The 22,149-nt window shown below is 40.7% G+C and overlaps 1 protein-coding gene across 3 annotated transcripts in view; it reads left to right on the top strand.

Moving 5' to 3' along the window:
• spir (spire type actin nucleation factor) overlaps positions 1–22,149 on the top strand; it is a 448,013-nt gene that overhangs the window by 2,931 nt on the left and 422,933 nt on the right. For all 3 annotated transcript variants that reach the window (XM_071591594.1, XM_071591595.1, XM_071591596.1), the window contains exon 2: positions 22,113–22,147. In XM_071591594.1, the coding sequence (XP_071447695.1) occupies positions 22,113–22,147 (35 nt within the window). The remainder of the gene's footprint in view (positions 1–22,112; positions 22,148–22,149) is intronic.

A 22,149-nucleotide genomic window follows, 5' to 3' on the forward strand; every position in this document is an offset into this window, starting at 1 on the left:
CATTTTCATGTAGTCTTTCCCCATAATGGGGTTAGTACTTATTTTTAAAATAATCGCAAAAGATAACTTCTTTTGTGTAAGAGATTTAATCTGTAAGTTAACCTTTGTTCCGTGCGTGGTTTCTAATCTTGTTCCTCTAATAGTCGAGATGTGGTGCTTAGTTTATCGGTACAAAATTTTACAAAGCTAGCTCATCTTCGCTACTCATGATAAAGTTCGATATAAAAACAGATTACGTGTAGTTCACACTTATTAGCACCGTAGTCTATACGAGGACTAAACAGTGAAGAAAAGCATTTCTCTCGTCGCATTTCCCATAACTCTTTTAATATATTCTAATTTTCTGCATAATTGTGCACGTATTCCCTGTATGTTTCCCTCAAGAGTGGTCGTGAGAAAGAGCAATACCAAAGTATTTTATCGAGTTCCGAGTATTTCGGTATTTTTGATGCATTAGGCTCGGAGAGAGAACTAGTCTGTTATAGAAATTCAACTATACAGACTTCTATTAGCTTAATTCTGTTGTCATGTTTCACCTTAACCAAGTATTGCACTTGCGCTCTGCTAATGCTTCTGTGTCACGGGAACTGCGAATTCCGGGTCAGCATACTTGTATAGACTAGGTGGTGATGGAGCTCACAGGGTAGGACGGAATTACTCTTCACGTTGTTTACCCTGGGAGAATCATCATCTTGCAGCTTTCCCGTTCAAGAATTGTAATGGAGAGTCAGAAATGTGGCTGTCCATAGAACAATGGAATGTCGCTATGCCTCTATCCTATACTTCGCTATCCTCCATTGATAATTTTTCCCCGTATCTCGGAATGAAAAGGCGTAAGAATCCTTTTTTTAACATTGGCGAGTGCTTACAAACCTCCCAAATTCATTGAGAAGTAGGCTGTACCTCACAAAGTATTACCGATATTAAAAAAATGATTTATAATTGAAGATCATTTTGTTCATAATTTCATCGGATTTATTTCGAATGCAAAATGAAAACTAAAGTAGGTGAGTATAACCATAAATCCTATTTGACCTTTGCTTTAGTTACAAGTTTTTTCGTTTTGTGTTTGCATTGGACCACATAAACTGTGTTCGTGGATTCCATGAACATCGTAGTCCACAGTTTGTAGCCTCGTGTTTTCTCTGTTGAGGGTCTCCTCAGTTCGCTTTCATGCCTTCACGCTTCCGAATTCCTTCACGCCTCCGTCGTGTCGTCACTTGTCATATTTATCGCCTTGGCCTCGTCCCTTTATCGCCTTAAATCTCATATTGATCCGTAACTTTCACCTTCAACTTCTCTCTTCCTTGGAGGTTGATAGTTTGTAGCTATATCAGTCGTTCATTTATGGGCAAGTTTTGGTGAGTGTGCGAATTCAGGAATATTGGATTCCCACCTTTATCCTGCACCTTGTGCGACTTCGTTATATTTTCAATCGCTTCTAAAATGAAAATACTCTTGAGAACTGTCCGGGGTTCGTGATATTGCGGTGGCTAATGTACCGAGCTCTAACTCCGAGGGCCCAGATTCAAATTCGGGAGTTGGCAGGATTTGTCAGTGGATCCCGATCCCTACTTGGAGGATCTAGGTATAGAGTATTTCAGTACGAGTAGTGCAGTACGAGTATGCCGTCCGCCTATCGTTAAGGGTATACTAATTCCAACGCCGTGTTTCTCTCCACCAAATTTTCAAATGAATTACCACAAGCCTCAGGTTTTGTTTGATTTCGACTTACATCAATCATAACTTTGTCCCATTAGTGTGGTTAAATGGGCACTTTTTGGGCATTTTTCTCGCCCGGATTTCACGGTCATGGAGACTAGAGAAATTTCATAAATTATCTAAAAAGAAAGTGATTAACCAATCATTCGGTTTTGAGATCTATAGAATGTCACAGTTTTGAAGAGTTTCCAACAAGCATTATTTGCGTTAATGAATAACTGGTCGCAGCATTTTTCCACTCGATATATCAAGTGGAAAAGTGCTACTATCAGTTATTCATTATGTTCGACTTCCGCCACATCACGCCTGACGCTACTCAATTTATTATTTGTGTTTGTATCCGTTAGCAAAATCAAAGTCCAAATTATATTTCCATTATATCATCATCATCATACCATTGGTCACAGGAGTGACTACGCAGTTTCTGGGTACTATTAGTCTATTGTAAGTTCGCGCCCGTTTATTATCTTATTTTACCTTATTCTTATCAGGCTATTAGCCTTCCCGAATCGGTAAATGGTCATTTCCTATCCTCTGCCCACTTCAATGATAATGCCATGCCGTAGGTTGATCCGTAGAACGTCTTGGACCACGGGGAGAGACCCTCTTGCCCACTTCGCAGAAATCCCATCACTTTCCCAATGCTTTTCGTCCGGAACCAGGAACTCGGCGAGGAGTGAAAATGCATGCAGCAGGGAATGAAAAGGGTCGGAGGCGGCGCTGGGCCGAGTGGATGATGGCCAGCGGACGGAGGAGTGGGAGTGTGCCTTATCTCGATTGCGTGGCATTAACCTCTCATCTCGCTTTTGTTCCGTCTCCTGTTTTTCGGTCACCATCCAGTCACCGATTCATTGTGCGTCAGCTGCCTCCACTTCCTAAATCGTGCAGGCTCGAGGTCTCACTCTTGCCTTCTGAATGTCGTTATCCTGATTTATCGATATGGATTTTTTCATATTTTGCGTGAAGTAACCCAGGCCATCTGCTTATTCCAGTTGGTTTGGAACGTACGCCACCCGACTTAAAAGGCCTAGGTTCGAGTCCCGTGATTGCATACTAAGAAGACGTGTAGATAATTACGTGCAAAGTGATTTTGTTACAAAATCTCAAATTTCGCTCACATTTATGTATATGGTTGCATTGGATATGAACAATTTCTTTCGATTCCTTTTTACTCTATTTCGTCTTACAGGAGGCTGCTGGATTTGTTTTGGTAGTTTTCATAGGGGAGTTTTAGCACAATGGTTTACCTATATCTCCCTGGCCACCAGTACTTCTCTCTCTATGCAATATTGCTTCTGAATATTTGCCATTTTATCAGTGTCTCAAGTTATTCGCTGAGTTACTTCGTCTTATCTTAGATTTTTCTGGGTGTCTAAGTGGTTTTAGGTGTAATGGAAATCTCTTGAGTGCTGTGTTGATATCGTTGAATGTCTCAATTTCTTGGGGTACTGCATCTACTTACAGTAAATCATAGCATTTGGAGAGTCGATTCATATGCGAGGGATGATTTTTGGGAAGAGCATTCAGTACTTGAGCAGACAGCGTTAAAGTTTCATTTCTCTTGATACAAGAATATATCCCTATATAAGTAAATTCCCTGTACAGGTATATTCCTTGTAATTATCAGTCAAAGAAAAAAAACACCCCCTCGTGCGATGCTGAGAACCTATAGACAAACCTCCCATTCTGCTAAATAAAAATACGAAGAATAAGTATTTTAGATCCTTCAAATGCCAGATGACGCTAGTCGGGAATTGAATTGAAGGTTTTTTGCCTGCTCATCCGTCCTAATCTCCGTAACCATCACGATTCAACTATATGTCGCAGCATCAGCTACGCAACACCCAACCCGCGCCTCGGGTGCGATTTTGGTTCATGCAGGGAAAAACTGATGTTGTCGTAAATATTTGTGCCAATCGTGCTCAACGGAGGGTGTAATAACGGGGAGGTTTTGCAAATTGATTTCCTTAGAAATTACTCCCACCCCCGGAATGTACTCAAGCATGTCAAGGTTCACACATAGCAATGCTCGAGTAAACTAAACGGTCACATGCCTTGTCTCGCTTTGCGGAAAAATTAATTTCATGTCATTGAGAACCACAGATACACCCTCCCTGCCTAGGAGTTTAACCTAATCCGTAAGAGGGCAGGAGTAGCGGGTCACAATACTCGAAGTGATTTAGGGGAAATAACTCAAGTACGCAGGGCATGTGAGCGTTTAATGTATTCTAGTGTTGTGAGCCTTGATTTGCGTTAAGCTGATCCATTGAGTGGAATTCGTTCACCGGCAAAATACTCCGCGAAAGCTCTCCGTAATCACCCCCTATGAACACGATTTCCACAGTTATTTACGGCCACTGGGGTTGTTACATTTTTGTATTAATTTGCGGTGAGTAATGTAATTCCAACTTCACATTGTGAGACATCAAGGATGACATTAATGTCTTGAGGCAGTTTTCAGGCAATCGCTCACTTGATTATTTTTAGCTTGAAGTTATCATTAAGTATTTGGAAATATTTTCGCTACCCATATCCATTGTAGAGATTGTGTAATAGATGGCAGGACTTGCAGTACTTAGCGTTAGCTACTCAAGAGGAGGAAGGGCAATTAAAAGAGTGCGTGTGGAAGTGGAAACCCGCGGGCGGCAATAAATTGTGCAATAGGGGTTCTGGCATTTAATGGTTCTTGGCCGCTCTTTGTTTAGAAAAATTTAATTTTCGTAGTGTCAATTGAGACTTAAAGGTTCCAAGAAACTTTCCAGGAGTAGTCTACCAATGTATTTCATTTGCAAAGTGTAATAATGTGAAATATAAGATCAAAGATAGGTATCAGTCTTTGAAATCAACGTTACTTAACTGCGTATTCTAATTTCTCTTGATTCTCCAAACCAGTTGTCTGTTAAACAGACTTTTTTATTGTGTTCGTAAATTGGGTTTAATGTAAGAATGGGATTTTTTTTTGGTTTTAGTCGATAAAACTCCCCTTGAGAAATGTTTTTAGGTGGTTGTTATCTTCTGGTCGACTTATTAAGCCACAGGTTTTGAACAACACTTTAACCTTCTGAACCTCTCTTGTTTCGGGTATTCGTAGGGAGGTCTTTTGATATGCCGCGAGAAGTTCAGCCTCCGTAAATTGGGAATTGCGCGCGGGATATGTGGAACGGTGGGCCGTTTTCTTCCTCGTAAGTAAAGACGTCTAGGCACTTCATTATCATAAAACCTCGAAGGTGGGGCTGTCCTTGAAATATTCTTTATACCGCGCTCAAATTGGCCCCGGGGTTGGAAAGGGGGAGATAGATGGGCAGCTTGTGACCTTCGGAGCGAGAATTTGATGCAGAGAAATAGCTCTGCCGGACGGGCTAATAGTTCCAATTTCTCAGCTAAGGCTATTGATCTAATCATACGAAGCGAATTCAATTAACGACTCGTAATCGATGATTGTCGCGGTCAAATCTCATTCTCGGCTGAATAAAATGCCTCTTCGAATCAACTTGTGTAATGTCATTAGTTAATAAAGTATACCGACTAAAAAACTTCCGGAGTAGCGTCGTTATATCTACTAATTTCGCTTATTAGCATGCTTTCCGACTCCGATCGTACCTTTCTGAGGATAGATATATCCTTGATTCTACGCCTCGATCAGATTAAATTGACTCAAACGATGTTCGACATACGTTTATTGAATCCATGAAGCGAAGCGCTCTTTATTCCCTTGATCCTAATTCTATTCCCCCCTCTCTTTATCTATCTTTTCCTACCATGGCCATTTCCTAATTGTTTATTTCTGTTAATGAGTATCTCGCGACGATGATTCCTCGGCAACGGGGCGGAGGAGTGAATTCCCCTCCACTCCCAGGGCAAGCGTTGGAAAGCTGTACCAACGATCTTCGCTCGCCCTTTTCATCTCACGCCACGGCCCCCCACCTCACTACCCTCCCCCCCATTTCCCATTAGACGTAAGAGATCTTTTTATTTTCACCCTCTGCGGAGAAGGAAGTGGGAATATTGCACTTTCGCCGTCTCCTGCCCAACCCCTCACCCCCGCCTCCCCCGTTCGCTCCCGTTGTGGGCAGAGGGGCCCCTCGGCAGAACGGTCGGATCTTCTTCCTTCTCTGCGCGTCGTGATGGAACTCATCGTCTTTGCTGACGCTGCCACTCCCAGCCTACATATCCTTCTGCCTACTCCCACCCACTTCCCCTGGACCCCTCCCACTTTTCTCTCACCTGCCCGAACCTCCCTCCTGCACACATCGCCTCTTCTCGCTGCTTGTTTTCTTTCTCCCTCACTTTCAGTGGAGTGACCCCTCGGCAGGATTTCCACCGTCAGGAGCAAAGAGGTCTTCCAACGTCTTCCTTTCCCTGTCTATCGTGCGTGTGCTCCAGTGTGGGCGGCTTGAAGCACATGTAGTGTAAATCCCGGGGATCTCGGGCGGAGATAACCGAAGAAAATTAGCATCCGGCCCTTGCTGCTTCTTGGATTGGGGGGGGGGGGGAGGGGATTGTGGAGGTGGATTACGTACCCCTTTTACGCAAAACGTTTTGGAAAGCTTCTTTGGATCATATCCGCAAGACTGGTTTTTCGTTCTTCTTCCTTAACTTGCCGGCTTAATTTATCGTAGTGGGTTTGGGCGAAAATTTTACAATGGAAGTGTATTGAGAATTTTTACTTTCTCTCGAAAATCAGGAACCTCATATGCGATTCCTCCGGAAAATTTCTATCCCTTCACTTTTTAGATTTTCGGATGAAGTGCGCTTTCAAACGTAGGGTTGTAATCGGGCCAGTCTGGATTTTGTTGGGGATTTCACTCTTTGAATATATGGGGGAAAGGATTACGCTAAGTAAATAAAATGCTCGTGTTTAAAAACGAAAATGTGTTGTTTGGAACGACGAAGGAAGATGGCAAGACGAACTCCCATCTCCAATTGCGATAGAAACAAGAATTCCCGAAGCATTGTAATAATGAGCTCGATGTGAACGATGCCATTAGGAAATCCTTCATTATATTGTATGGCTATGAGCGGATCACAACTATTTCTTATAAATATTTATTCCATTAAATTTAACGCCAACCACATGAGCTCTCTTTCCAATATTAAATTTGAGGTTACTACGAATTTTATTGATTTATTTTACTCGACACTGTAGTCATTTTCTGTCATTCGGCCTTTTAAAAATGAAGTGTCCCTTGATGGCTGTGTGGCACATTGATCAAATTGTGCCTTTATTAATAAAATTAAATTGAGTTTTCCGGGATATTAGTCACATAAATTCCTATTCACGACTCATTGCACCCATAATTTGTCGTCTAAACCGTCCCTGCTTCACAAAGGGTGATTCAGTGATGTACATTTCGGGTCGCCAGTTTACATGGCCTACAATATGTTGACATTTCAGGAAATCACTGTCCTCGATGGGCGCACTTGATCGCGTGCGCTCGGTGTGTGCCGTACTCTCTTTTTAAATACCTGATAGAGGGCGATGTTTTGCATGGACAGACAACCGATTTGTCGCAGTAATCCTTGGCACACTTTGTTTTCCTCGACTAATCCGACCTCCGCAAATTGCCCCCCCCCACAAGTATTTATAATCGCTTAATAATATTTCGGACACGCGGTGACTTTGCGCGCCCTCTCCTTGCTCCTTCCCCAACCGTGTATTTCTCTTTCCGCGCCAACCTCCCATTAACCTCCATTATCCCCCTCTCTCTCTTGCTCCAGACTTTCTCCACTTCTTCTTTCCTCCCTCCCTCTTTCACTCCTCCCCCGACCCTCTTTTTTTTCCATCTCCCGCCCCTTCGAGAGCGCAACCAGCCGGGCGTTCGCTCCCATTCTCTCCATCGCTCCCACCTTCTTCCCGTGGCCGCCGCCGTTTCGAGGACCTCACCTCCTCCGCCTCCGGCTCCTCTCTTCTCCATGGAAATGAGCGAGAGCGACTCTTGAGGACGTTGGTGTAAGGGGAGCGGGGCGGGTGGTGGTGGTGGGTGGTTGGGAATGAGAGGAGGTAGGAAGGAGTTTCGGGAAACCAAGCGCCTTCATCCAGAGAGGTACGTCGTTGGTTCAAAGACTGCAACGGTCGTGTGTATTCATTGCTAAAATATTGCTCTCTCTTTTTTCGCCCCTCGAGACATAGAAGCAAAAATTAACGAGGAGAGAACTTAAAACCTAACTAATCCCCAATTGTTTTTTTTATTCAGCGTCAAATGCAGCCCCACATATTGTATTGTCGATTTGTGGCATAGAGAAGTTCGCTCTGAAAAAAAAGGTTTCTTTCTGCTTAAAAAATTATTGGTGAAACGTACATTTTTCGGGAAGCTGAAAGGAGGAAGGAGGTCTAGGAGGAAGGTTTTGCAAGGGATCCATTGAGTGGGGGTTGATGAACTTAGACTTCATACATTCGAGAGGCTTAAGTATGGCGTTCCCTCGATTCCGTCAAAATTCTAGTTCTGTTGAAGGTTGTAATTCTGTTGGATATGGTTCTGCTCAACGAAGTAGTCGAGGAAATTTTATGCCGAGTATGAAATACTACGCGCGAATTCGGGGAATGCTAGGGGGTAGGACTGCGCCCTTAGACCCCCAGTTAAGCGCCTGGTGGGAGGAAAGCTAATGACTTGGAATAAATTTCTTAAGATTGATTTTTTCATGTGCCGAGGAAATTACATTGAAATTCCCACCGGCCCTCCTCACGCGGATCTCTCGATGTTTGCAACTTGATCAATTTTATGGTTTCGCTGGAAAAAGGAGCCTTCGGCTGACTTAAAAGGTGTTTTGTCAAGACATTGTAGCAAGTTTAAAATTTGACGAAGCTTGTATATGTTATTAAGATGTTGAAGAACTCAATGAATTCGGTGTTTTGACTGGCATCTAATTTTTCCGGATATCTCCTGACATGCCGCTAAGACCGATTGAGATTATTATTGCAATATTCCGCTGCGTCTTTATTTTTTCTTTGTGTTCTTAAAAACCATATGAATGTCTCTTCTCTGCCCATATGCTCCTGAGATACTTGGTGCCATTTACAGACTTGATGGAGACCAAATGAAAACCTCTTTAAGTTTATTGTTTTGAACAGTGTTATTTCTCTGGGTGGCTTGTGACCCAGATTGCTCTAAAGAGCCTCTTCATTAATGTAATTTGTGTTTCCATTTGGAAGCCTAAGTGGAAATTAAATGTGTATCATTTGCATATTCAGGATATACGGCGGGCGGTATGTTTTCAAAAGAATGCCAAGCTTAGTCTCGTGATCTTGGAGCATTCCTTACCATTAAGCTTCACTCATAACTCAGTTCCCTGGTGGCTTTACTACCAAAACCTATTCAAAAGAAAATGCCATGCTGTGCTTTTATTGCATCCTTTTTGATGCATGATAATTGGGTTGTCCTTTTTAGCCTCGATTGGAAATTTAATGCGGATTATTTCGAAAGGCAGACTTGAAAAATGAGGCTCTTTATTATATGGAAATATGATGATAGGTGCTGAAGTTGAAGCGGGCTTTTAATGATATTTTCATGAGACAAAACAGCTATTTGATAGAAAAGAACTATTTCAGTAATTCTTCCAATCGAGTATTAAAGTAGGAATAAATAAACTGACTCAGATGGAAAAGTGCCTGTACTAGTGCTTTATTTCCGTTTTTATTTTAGAGGGAAAGGGTAAATTAGGAGAGGCATTGCGTTAGTGAAAGAAGCATTAAACAGAGGAATAAGATAATTTATGACGGGATCACTGGCTAAAGATGCGAAAAAAGATTTAGGTTTTTCTGGCTAGAGGACGAGCGTAGATTGTATACTATTTAGATGCGGGTGAGGCTAAGATTGGTGAAAATTAGTTGAGCTGAGAGGAAGACAAAAGTATTCAGGATATGCGGAGGAAGGAAGAAAATAGGATTTTTAGACAGCATGCTGGCAGGAAGGAGTTACAAAGTACTGAAGGAACTACGGTAGGTCAGAATAGAAAATTGTCTCGTGATATGAATGAAAATCAGCGATTTCTTGACCTCGCGGAAAATTCACCACTGACATCATGGCATCAGGTAGCGTTGCCTATTTTTTGGCGTTTTTCTGGATGCGATATTAGCTACGAAATCTGTCGGATCAGTATTACGGACCTTTCATTTCTACTACTCTGCATTAAGGCTCATCGGGAGGACGAAGAGAGAATGAAAAAATATGATATCTTTTGCGCCGTTATTTCTTAAAGTGGTGTTAACTCTGCCCTGACAGGGTAATATCGTTACTGTGTTATATCTAGTAATTCTGCAATATTCACTTGGGCATAATGTTCGCCGCGGAAAATTTACCTTTACTGGTAACATTTTTTGATGCTCTCTGAACTAATTACTTTCACAGGTTTTCATAAGAGTAAGTAATAGGCATGAGGAATCGTGGAGGTTTTTAGATCTTGCGCAGCTTCAAAATTTCATTTATTTATTATTGTTATGAATATAATATATCTATAATTAGGATGGAATTTCTAATTGATTTAAAACAGTTCATCTTTTTATAAATATCGTTACATTGGTCTAGTCTGTTTTGTGTCAACGTAGCAGAATGGCATCCGATTTAGTTGGGCGTTCAGCAACTATTGGTGTCTGTTGCTATTAGCGATGTCTGAGACCTCCCGAGATCTTCGTCCATTACCGTGGATGAAGACTGAGAATGCCCAAAGAAAAAGCTTTCCGGATTAGGCCAATGCTCTTTCCTGGCCTCCCCCCCTCCATCTCGGGGGTCTCTTCTTCCGCCCCCTCCCCCCTCTTCCTTCCCCTCCACTCCGTGTGTCGGAATTCCTCAAGGGAAGAGGATGGGGCGTGGGTGGGAGTCCTCCCCACCACTGCGCTCTCCTATAATCATTCTCGCATCCCTTGTTATGAGTCCAGGACGAAGGAAATGGTTTTTTCTCAACCTTGGCGCGCGGCTCGAATTTCCCTGCCCTCTTTGAATGATTAGAAGGGTGTCATTCCGGTGGGTCGTTGACATTTCGTATGTTTGGGAACGTGATTTATAAGGACTCCGCTTTGTAGAAAAAGCCCTGCGGCCTCTTGTCGTTTTTGCTATGTCCTAAAGTCTCATTTGAGGTCACTTTTTGGGCGCGTGTTTGCAGTTTTTCGCGTGACGTAATGGTGGAGTTTTTTTCCTAAAATGTCATTCACCGTTTTGGTTTTCCTTGACTGGAAATCAATGCTTTTCAGCGTTCGACCTCGCTCTCAGTTTTCGTGGAAACCCATATTTCAAAATATTTTGGTTCTTTTGGGAAGCCGTCTTTGAGCCGTTTTTGACACGAGGATTTCCGGTAAGTAAATATATCCTGCTTATATCCGTTTTTGATGATGGGGTTTTGTATTTCTGTCCTATCCGCTACCATTGCATGCTCTGCAAAGTGCTGCAGTGACAACTTATAAACGCTGTAAGCACTGCTTTATCCCAGGAATTGTTCCTCGATAGTCCCTGATAAGTCAATCTTGCATTGTATTGGTAGCTTAGCTTATTGAATCATTTAGTATTTCCTCGTATAAATCTTCAATTGACGACCTAGGTTTCGACGCATGTAGTTATCTTCAAGGAGATACCTAGTATTTCGCTGAGCCTTGAATCGCTTCCTCTAAGTAACCCTGCAAACTCCATAGCATTATTAAATTTTGAACGTGATCAAAATTTGCGTACTTCGGGAGTAAAGATAACAAACTCTGGCATTCTACCTGTAGTAGTGAAATAGAAAAATAGAAAAGACCAAAGGAATATTAGCTGCTCTAAACGTTTTGATATGAATAAATTGATATAGCGAGCTAGAATCTTTAACACCACAAGTATATCAATAATAACGTCAGAAAACGAAGCTAGAGCAAAACAAAAAGCACAGATATAGTACTAGGAGAAACTGAGATGAAGACCCTCGGCTAAATAGCTGAAAGATCTGGATGAGATCAAATTAACACTGTTAATATGATTGAGTGATGTAAAATAACACCGATAAACAATTGGGCTAAAGAGCGGTGATATACATATGTGGAGTAATCACATAGACAGAATGGAAAACAATAGGCTATTGAAATTTCGAGAGATGTGCCCAGAAGGAAAAATAAGTGGTGGGCGACCAAGGATGGAAATGAATGAAAGAATTGGTAAAGAAAAAGCAGAAAATCCTAGAAGAAGAAGGGTATGCGAATAATTCCATTTCCTTCATCAGCATAGAAGATATATCTTGGGATTGATTTTGAACAGCTTCCTAGATATCCGGTTATCTTGGTTTCACTCTTATCACAGAGATACTCGTGCTGATAACTTGTTTCCCGTAGTCCGCAGTTATCTTTGTTTTCTCCGATTTCTTGTCTTTCTCCGTTGCAATCAATGAAACGTCGAGTTTCGCGTCCGAACATATGAGGGTTGTCAAGGAAGTAACTGACATTTCGGCCTAGCGTGGCGGTGGGTAGAGCTAGAGCTACCATCTTCACGTCCCAGCGTCTCTACAGTCAGTACGCATCCTGCTGTGGTAGTGTGGAGACTGTGCTTCTTCTACTGCTCTCTGTAAATTGATAAAATGTGCGCTGCAGTAGAAAATCCCGCGGGTTGTGAATTGCGGTTTGTGATTAGGTTTTTACCGGTGACAAACCACTTGCCAAATGAAATTCATGGGCAAATTTGTGAAGTGTACGGAGATGGAATAATGAGTGAAGGCGGAGTACTAGGGGTGCATCCAGTTAAAACATGGCCGCACCAATGTTCATGACGAGGACCGCTGTGGTCGGCCTCGGCTTGCGACAGATGGACCGACGGATGACCAGTTCTTGGACAGCATGGACATTTGTCCGTTCACTCTTAAACTAACAACACCACTGACGCAGAAAACTGTCACTCATCACTTAGTCGGTGCATAAAACAAATTTCCCCATGAATGTCAGCAGCGTTGAAGTTTATTACCGATAGAAGCCTTATCACTGAACAGATTATACATTTGGCGGGATTTTTAATTGTACTTTTTTATTTTGACTCGGTACTATAAACAAACGACAAGCGGTGCGACCTTCCAAACACTGCATCTCGAGACGTACTGCCATAGCTGTGTGTCATTACAGCAAACATTCGGCCCCACCCCCCGCCCCCCTGCTTGGCTCACTACACGCAAACGTAAGTTACTTTCTGGACGGCGTTCGTACTTATATGTTGCTTCTCTCAGCTACATGATAGTGTTCTTCTCTCTGTACTTTAGACTAACCCGGTCAAAAATGTTCCAACTTGGGCGGGTAATGTGGGAATAATATGACCACGGGACGGGTCCAACACGGTCGACGAAGTATTCGTGGTACCCCAAAATTCATCTACGTATGTTTCTTTTTCTTTGCCTTGACTTCCTTAGAATTCATTCTTCGCCCAATTTTGTAGCTGCCGGATGTTCATCGTTTCTGATCTGGGAATCTGTAAATGTTCGTGTGGAAGTAGCATGTTTTTGATTTCCATTCTGACCCCAGGAAGGCGTGAGCAAAAAATCTTGAAACAAGCTAAGTTTTCGGAATAAATATCTGGCCCTCGAAAGACTGCGTCGAGAGAACCTCACCATAGTCTTTCGAGCGCATCTCGTGTACAAAAATGTTCTTTTTATCCTTCGTCTTTTGCAACTCCAGACAGTAAACCTTTCGTTCTTTACTTGATGTGCAAGACTGTATCTTGTCGACTGTGTCACTTACCTCGACCGTGAGTGTGTAGTCATGGCATAGGTACTTAATCCAAACTCTCGTTTTTTCATCTTCTCTGAGGTTATTGTTATGGAGATTACTGCCGTACACAAAACGTTAATACCCAAACTTTGTAAATTCTCGCAGAAACTCATTATTCCGCGAGACAGACTGGCTGCGTTTTCCTGTTTCTTGGGAGCTAGAACATGCATGTTTTAATTTCGGTAGCGAAACGTTTGGAACTTTTTTTGAAGCGGTAAAGTATGATGGACACTAGATATTATTTAGGTTCGGAAATAAATACTCCATTTCGATTCTTGTCAATTATGTTTAAAGTCTGTCGCGAAAATAATGCATCAAATTCGCTAAATGCGAGATAGATCCACAAATATCCTACCATAAGTTAGTAGTTGAGCAAAGTGGAGCACTTTACTTCGGCCTAATTTATGGGAGAACTGGATGATAGATGATGCGAATGAGAAAATGTTTCCTTCGAGGATTTAATTTAATGAGGTCTTCCACATTTTTGGTAATAGTTGGCGCCACATAATTTCCCCGCTGGCAATTCCTGGGTAAAAGTTGTTATGGTTTCGTATTATTGCCGTCCATTGGCTTACGAGGGGAAGCTACACTTGGAAACCATTTGATTTCCCTGAAACGAACTTTTTCCTTGACCATCGCCCCTTATATCTTGGACGATGCCCAAGGCAGCTGAGGAACGGCTACTGCCACCGTTGATGACCGGCGAAGGAGAAAAAAATCACCTGTGAAACTCGTCCTGTGCACATCACTGCCTTTAGTCGACCTCTTTCTTCCTCTCTCCCTCTCTCTTCTCTCGCAAGGACTATCTAGGCCTTCTTCGCTTATTTCCCCGTCATTGTTTAACGTTCAAAGTTCGTTGATAAGGAGAAATTTAAAACTAATTTGATATGAAGCGTTTTATGGTCTCAATTCCCGATGTTGCTTGTGGGAAGAGCATGTCAGTCATTTATCCTCTCGCGATAAGGAAGGACTAATGCAGACCGGTTCCCGTAGTATTTTCGGTTTTCCCAAGTCTTTGATGCTATCGGGCCAATTGAATGCACGGCAAAACATCACTTTAGAGTTTTATTTCCCCAAGGCACATCAGGGACTCAAGAGTTTCTGGGATGAAATAACGAAACTACTGAAATGAAACTGTGTCCACTCCGTAAGGTATCTAGGGACTACGCCGTAATTCAGATTAAGTAATGTGCCTTAATGTACTGCGCACTTTTTGCTCGCCGTCTGATGTTAATTCCATTGCGCTATATGGTGGTATATCATATATTAGGAAATAAATCATTTTACAATTCCTTCTACTTAACCATTTTTGGTAGAAACTCGTAGCTATTTCTTTACATCAGCAGGATTGTAAAACAGTGCTTTTGTAGAATCATTTAGAAGTAATTCTTTGCTTATAAATTGTGCAAATAATGATGATTAATTTCTTTACGTCACAGTGAAGTAATTACACCCTGTTGAAACTGACTTGGAAGCTCTTGCGAAAACCTCAACGACTTTACGTGTACTTAATGGTATCAAGCGTAACATTGTGGACATTATAGTCACCCATAATTAAAAAATAACTTCATATTTTACACACTTCTAGGTTTAGTATCTGCCTTTTAAAAGGACGAAATTTTTATGTTTTGATTTTGTGACCTAAGGCTTTTGGTAACCATCAATCACCTCTCCTTTCCGCATTCTGATATTTCTAAGATACAATTTAAGCTGCTCTTCATTGGTGAGTTGAATTTAAGTCAATTTTACGTAATGTTTCTTACTCAGCTTGCTCTTACCAAATGTCCCAAGTAATTAAATCTGGTAAATTGGACTGGATGATTAAAACCCTGTCTTTTATATGTTGAGATAAACAAAGTGTGTGAATCCACCACAACTGTGGGTCATGGGATTTTACCGGCTGAATAGATTACGTTCTACGGATAAAAAAATTTTTCTTGAATATTTGATTCCAAGGAAACTTTTTGAAGCATGAAATTAGGTATATACCATTCCAATCCGCCTATCCTGGATGACAATAATTAGTTTCCAAACGCTCCCTGCCACTCGCCCTTTAGATGGTTTACGGTATATAATCTAGCATCGTTTCAGAAAGCTCAGAGATTTAGTGGTGTGGATTTTTGTAGGTTATTTAGCTATTATTCTTCTGGGTGGTATGTGGCAAATAATATTTCTAAAGCAAATACGTGTGCAGAGAATTTAAATGATTTTTCCTGAGATTCTTCTCCTGCGTTGCTATTGAAAGGAGAGGTCTCAAGTTCAATTTTCGATTAATACCTTTGGAAGTTTAGAGCTAAAATCAATGGCCTCTTGAATGTGTAAATGTTGCGCTCTTAGTGCTTGTAATTAGTTGGTCTTGAGCTGCTACCCTCAAATTTCCAAAGCAACCTTCGGGCTGATACCATGGATGGATGGCAAGTCTAGTGGTTGAGTTGGATAATATAGGGATCGACGCGGTGCCAAAGTTTTATAATTACAATTCCACTTGTTTTTTTCTGCGAAATAAACACACAAATTTAATTTAATTTTGCTGAAATTTATTGATCAAGTGTTGGTATTCTCATTAGTCAGTCCTTCCCATCCATTCTTCATTCTAGATCTGTTTTCATGAGGCTATAACAACTACAATTAAATGGTGAATATTTTGTATACCAGTTTGATATTTTTCTCTTGTTAGTGTTGCCGTCAAAATTCTTCTCATTCGTTGAATTTTAATATATTTACATTAGTTTTAAACTCTCTTCCGCTCATGAAAAAATAATCCCTCAGTTTTTAGGAATATGTTTGCATTTCAGAATACTGTTTAATGATTCTTGCGAAGCGATGTGATGTGTGCTTCTCTGATTAACTGTTGGTATCATTCTCATGGACGTTGATTCGTAATCGGAATGTATATGTAATACATATATAAAGCAGGCTGTTGCAACAGCTTGTTAAAAGGAATAAATCGGGGAGGAGGATGAGTTGGTGAATCCAGGTCGAGATATGAAAAAAACAAGAGTTTTGCCGACTTATCAAAGGTGGAATCAGATTTGGGAAGTAGAAGAGTTCCATACTTAGAGACAACGCTTCTCTGTGGGAGGAGAATTTCGTTTGATTTTGACGCTGACGGCGGGTCTCCTTGGAATCGTTTGGTTTTTACTCTCGAGACTTTATATCCGATGGGCCCTTCTCCTATGGCCTCTTTCTTCACCTTGATGCACCGTGGAAGGGATCGTTTTTGCGGTTCGTTAGCTTAAAAATGCTTTGTATTTTAGCGAGCCTCTTGCCTTCTCAACCTCAACGGGAGCGACTCCTCCTCCCCCCTGGGCCTATGAAGTTTATCGTCCTTGCGACAACTGTTTACGATTCCCGTATTCGCGTTCCACCGGCGTACTCTCGAGACCTATTTATTTCTACAGTCGAATCCATCTTCGTTGTGATCCAGCATATTCTTCTCACGGACCATTGAATTGGCTTCGGAAGGAGGGCGTGAATGCCTCCGTGGCATTTATTGAGGGGTCGGAAATTTCCCCTCGCGATATTTCGGAAGCACAATTCGTTGAACGTGGTTCTTGGACTGACTCCCATGTACATGGAATTTACGAGGTAACAATCCTGTTACAAATGTCGTTTATATACTTGTTTAGTTGAGTCTTCATCCAAAGTTTCGAGTTAATTTCCACTCACGTGGTTACGAAGTCATTGTTGGAGCTGTCCGTAAATAAAACTTAAAAAGCTTCGTTAAATTTTGACAGTAAAAAATCCTTGCATTGATTTGATTGCCTATAAAATATTGTGTAGATAAAATGGTCTAAGTTTCCTCGTTTGCTTAGTCTTTAATGTTTTGCGAATAATTGTTTAAACTAAAATGTTTCGTTTTGGAAGAAAATATGGACGCCGCCAAATAGCTTCTGACTAATGGTCAAACATTTTTTATCGCAAAATTAAGTTATTGTTAATTATTTAACAATAATTATTAGTTAGTTAAAGTTATTGTTCACTCGAGACAGAATTAATACAATAAGATGCCTGTAGTTTTTTATATAAGTTTAAAAAAATTAAATGAACGAATGGTATTTACTGCCAAGTGTTTTGGAATAGTTTGTTGAGTTTATTCCTTATTTAGGCCTTTATAATATGTGGGACTCTAACTTATCTTGATTAATGCTTTAATGCATTAATTTTACGATTCCTTCGTTTGAAACATATGTCCTATCATTAAACCGTGAACATTTAAGTAATTGGATTGTTGCACCAACGGAGCGTAAAATTCTAAAATGCTAGTATTGGAATTAGATACAATAAAAGTAATTAAATTTTATACTTCTTGAAGGTTTGTGTTAAATTTCTTGTAGGCATCAGTAGAATGCTACCAACTCACTTTTACAAACGATCTCCTAGTGTTCTCACAATGAGATAGTTCAATTAGAGGGATTTGAAAATATTTGATTAGTAATAGTTATGTCTAAACTTGATTTTCCTCATTATTAAAAGACAATTGTAAGTTTCAAAAGGGCAACCTCAAACACAGAAAATCGTCATCTAGGGTGAAGGCGCATTTGTCACCTTACGTGATGTCTCAGGGAACTTTTTAATTCTTTAAAATGAGTGACCTTGGATTTACAGCCTGGTATAATTTTGTGTCGATGTTTTCTGCATTGGCGTCTTAAGCGTGTGTTCGATTTGGGAATCCGGGGACCCAAAGAAGTCGTCCCGGGAAATCTTTCGGGGATCTCGCATATTTTTTCTTTCATTTCTTGGTCTAACGCTTTTTTTAGTTCTCTCCCCCCCCACCACTCTCTTCGAGGACGGCCTTTGGTCCTCATTCTCACATTCAGTGGGCCCATTTTGAGGGGCCGGTTTACAAAGTTTTTCCCGATCCCGTTAAATTCAAAGAAAGGCCTAAAGAGTACTCTTAATGTTTTTCGCGAGAATTTCGGACTCTAATATATTTTCGGGTGACCTTGCATGTTTTCTCTTTTGGAAATGCCCCCCCCCCCCATAGCAAGAAGCCATTTAAAGGGTGGAAATTTTCGAAGAATCGTACGTTAGTCATTTTTTTATGGAGCGTGTAGGTCTTATTTTTATTTTCTCTTGTTGCTGTTGTAAATTTTTCAATGTCTGAAGTTGATACGTGTTACATAACGGCAAATAGTTAGGTATGCGACAGGGCACTGCATTTGTCTCAGTATGTGTAAAAAGTTTTTTGCAGTTTTGTGCGATTTTGTCCGTCCGTCCTTCCCCAAGCGGTCCATGACTGAGGTTGAGACACTTTTTTCCAACTATTGCTCGGCAGTTCGAAAACGATTGACGTGATTCACTCCTCTAATCGATGCACTCTCTTCATTGGTAAATATTTTGTGCGCGGGATTCAAAAAAAATACGCGAAAGAATTGCTTACGCTCTGCAATGAAAGGGGCGATGTTCTTTTATATCAATGGAGGCATATTTGAAGGTGCCTTAACATTCAACGCCGTCAAGTTACTTGTGCATGGTGACCGCATTTCCATTCCCGACATTTTTCCCGAATGTTTGGATCTGATTAGCTATGTCTCTTGAATCATCCCAACATCGCTGCACGCCCCACTGTTGTCACCGATATTAAACGCATTAGATTTTACTATCGTCGTCCTAATTACTTGCACGGGTACTGGTCCATCTATGCCAAACACTTCTTTTCCAAAAACAATCGTCCCTTTTCTTCGTGTTCCCTTGCCTTTTTGAAGAAGAAATTTAGTACTTTCTGACTAGGGTGGTTACCCTGTGTCAGGATGAGCATTATATTGTATTTGCAACCTTTGTAAAACATTATATTAAAGAAGTTGTGTCAAATTTGACCAAAATCTAATATTTTTTTCAAATATTATAATGATGAGGAAGTCCATAATTGGGGATAAATGCCCTTATTTGAAAAACTAGGACAAGAGTCTCTATGCCCTCCAAAAACGACGTGGTTGCTTGCTGCTTCAAGAAAGGCACCGAGAACTTGGGTGCTAATCTTCAGGGTGTTATTTGATGCTTTGACTAACCGGGTCATATAATATGACTCCGATAAATTTAGTGTTTAATACCCTTGATTCTAACTGTACGCGGCATTTCATATATTCCCGAAACGGTACGATTCTGAAATGGCGCGGCGCCCTGGAGTTGAACGAGGAATTCCTGGAGTTTAAAAGGGTTTATTATTACTCTGATACTTTTATAAAAGCAATTAAAATATTATGCTTTCCACCACCGTTCACCCAACTCAGTTAATGCCTATCATTCTACACTCGTGAACGGACAGCCCTGTAGCACTTATGTGCTCTCAATTATTTGCGAGTGAAATCTTAACTTTTATTGGCAAAACGTGTCTGATTTGCTAATGTGCCAATTCTACACTCGTACATTTTAATGATTATTGCCGTATTTTCCTCAATTTTCACTTAACAGAATGATGGTTTCATTATTGGACGACATACTCGTAAGATAATAATTGACTAACCTGACTTTCTAAACTCCAAACTTGAGATTCTTTAGAAAATTAATTGAAACTTTTAAGTTAACGGCGGCCGGATAATGTCCTCATCTTATAGTTAATAGGTTGTGGATTCGATTCCTGCATAGGTGAGTTTTCAACCGTCTATGGCCTTTTTGTTTATGGTTCTTGCTTTGATATTTTTTGTTTATGATGTAATATAAAATACTAAACAAGGTTGTTTAATAGAATTTTAAAGATAAAACGGTCATAGAAATTGCTTATCATATCAATAACGTCCTTCAATTGTATATGAGGTCATATCAAAAGAGAGGAGATAATTCGGATGCTTGTGAATTTATCATCCTTACTAAGTGTGTTATCTTATTTTATAAGATTAATAGCTGTGAAAGAGAACTGTGGAAGTTGTTTGATCATCCATGCATACCGGTACCATATTTTAAGACAAACCTTAGACGACATAAGTAAAGTAAATATTCCCCCTCCCATGATGTGTGCATTATCACGCCATAGTGTCAAGTTTCAGCTGAGGTTTACTACCCTCACCTAACCGGTGCGTTGATTACTTTAGTGTTTGTTCTTGTCATGTGGAAGGGAATCTATCGGTCTGGGAAAGTGCATTCTAGTAGTGGATACGTCACCCATAGTATGTTTATTTCACTTAGGCCGGGCGTTATCCCTGAGTGAATACTTTTCTTCTGACGACAACTTACATGTTTATCTGCATGCAGGAAGATGTTATTCGCTGACGAAACCAAACCGTTCATTTATTGCCGCTGTAAACACTATAAGTACTTGACGGTAGGGAGAAATGCATCTTCCTTACTTATCTTATATTTAGCAAATCATAGGTGAATCTGGGGAATAAAAATTCAAGCCTTAGCCTACCTGCTTAAGCGCTCCGGATGCTTCATACACTGTCTTCTTAACGCATTGGTCTCGGGTTCGTGTCCCTTCCGTAACTATGACAGCGTGTTTTCCAGATTTGGTTTTTCCTTTAATGTATGAAAGACCATTGGTGTCAGAGCAAAATGTGCTGTACTACTATCATTTTGGCAAGTTTTTTGTGGTCAATTAAGTAAGGCGAGGTGAACATTTCTTTGGCCAAATTGTATCACGTGAAACTGTTTTTCCGAATATTTAATCTCAACAGTAATTGTGCTATTTTCAGGGTTGCATCAGTAATCTGTTTTCTAATTTGTGAAATTTACCATTATTTGTTCCGGAATCCGTCACCAAAACATCCTTCATCAATTCAAATATAGGGTGTCATGTAATTTCCATGCGTTACCTCGTATTTCCCCATCACTGATTTGTCTTTGCCTCGTTAAACGTGTCGACAAATGTACTATGACATATCTAACTGAATAAGCACGATTGACCCATTCTCCACCTCCCTGTAGTGATTACAGTCAGCCTGACGATGTTTAACGATAAAATAATTGATACAGATTTTATGCGTGTGGGATATAGTTATTTATTTTTTAGCATAAGATAATTTTTAAAAAGTTATTTAAACAAACAGTGTGCTATTTTATGGCATTGCCATTACAATCATTTTTGTTTTATTGGCAGTCGTCTGGCTCTGCCTTGAATTGTTTTTGGTATGTAACTTTCACTTGCGGACCCCTGTCATTATGTCTGTTGATTTAAGAGCATGGTATAAGTTTCCTCCTTATCTAATTAATTACTTTAGGTTTAATGTGAGCCAATGCAAGCAGTTGCTACATATATTATTCTACTTCTACCATATTAAGGCAGATTCTCATTTTGTGATGGAGCGACTCAAGTGGGATATACCTGTTGTTGTATTCACTTCGTGACTCATTGTAAATTCTAGTGTACTAGAGCATGGCTAATGTTTTTGTTTTCGCATTCATAAGATGAGACATTTTTTTTGTTCATATTTCGTGGTTAACTGATCAAAATGCTCTCTCTGTTTTTTTTGTCATAAGTTTTTCTTTCCCCTTATGCGCCCTCATTTCGAGTCCCGCGGCGTCGCATATTTTGCTCGGCAGTGGCACTTTTAAGTGGGTGCACGCCGTAGCTCCTGAATCGTAGTTCAGCGCGGTTGCCCCACGGCATATTAAACACGCGTCCTTGCTACCGCCAACGTCCCGCTCTGTTTGAAATCCTGCATCATGCGGGTTCCCAGCGGAACACTCTGTTGGAACCTTGTGGTTCCGTGCATGTCCTCTGCTAACTTTCCTATTTTTTTCTTTGCAGGGTCGTCTAGGATTAAGGCGCCCTCGGCTGGCAAGGT

The sequence above is a fragment of the Hetaerina americana genome, unplaced genomic scaffold (genome assembly GCF_022747635.1).
Source record: "Hetaerina americana unplaced genomic scaffold, ioHetAmer1.1.p SCAF_5, whole genome shotgun sequence".
NCBI lineage: Eukaryota > Metazoa > Arthropoda > Insecta > Odonata > Calopterygidae > Hetaerina > Hetaerina americana.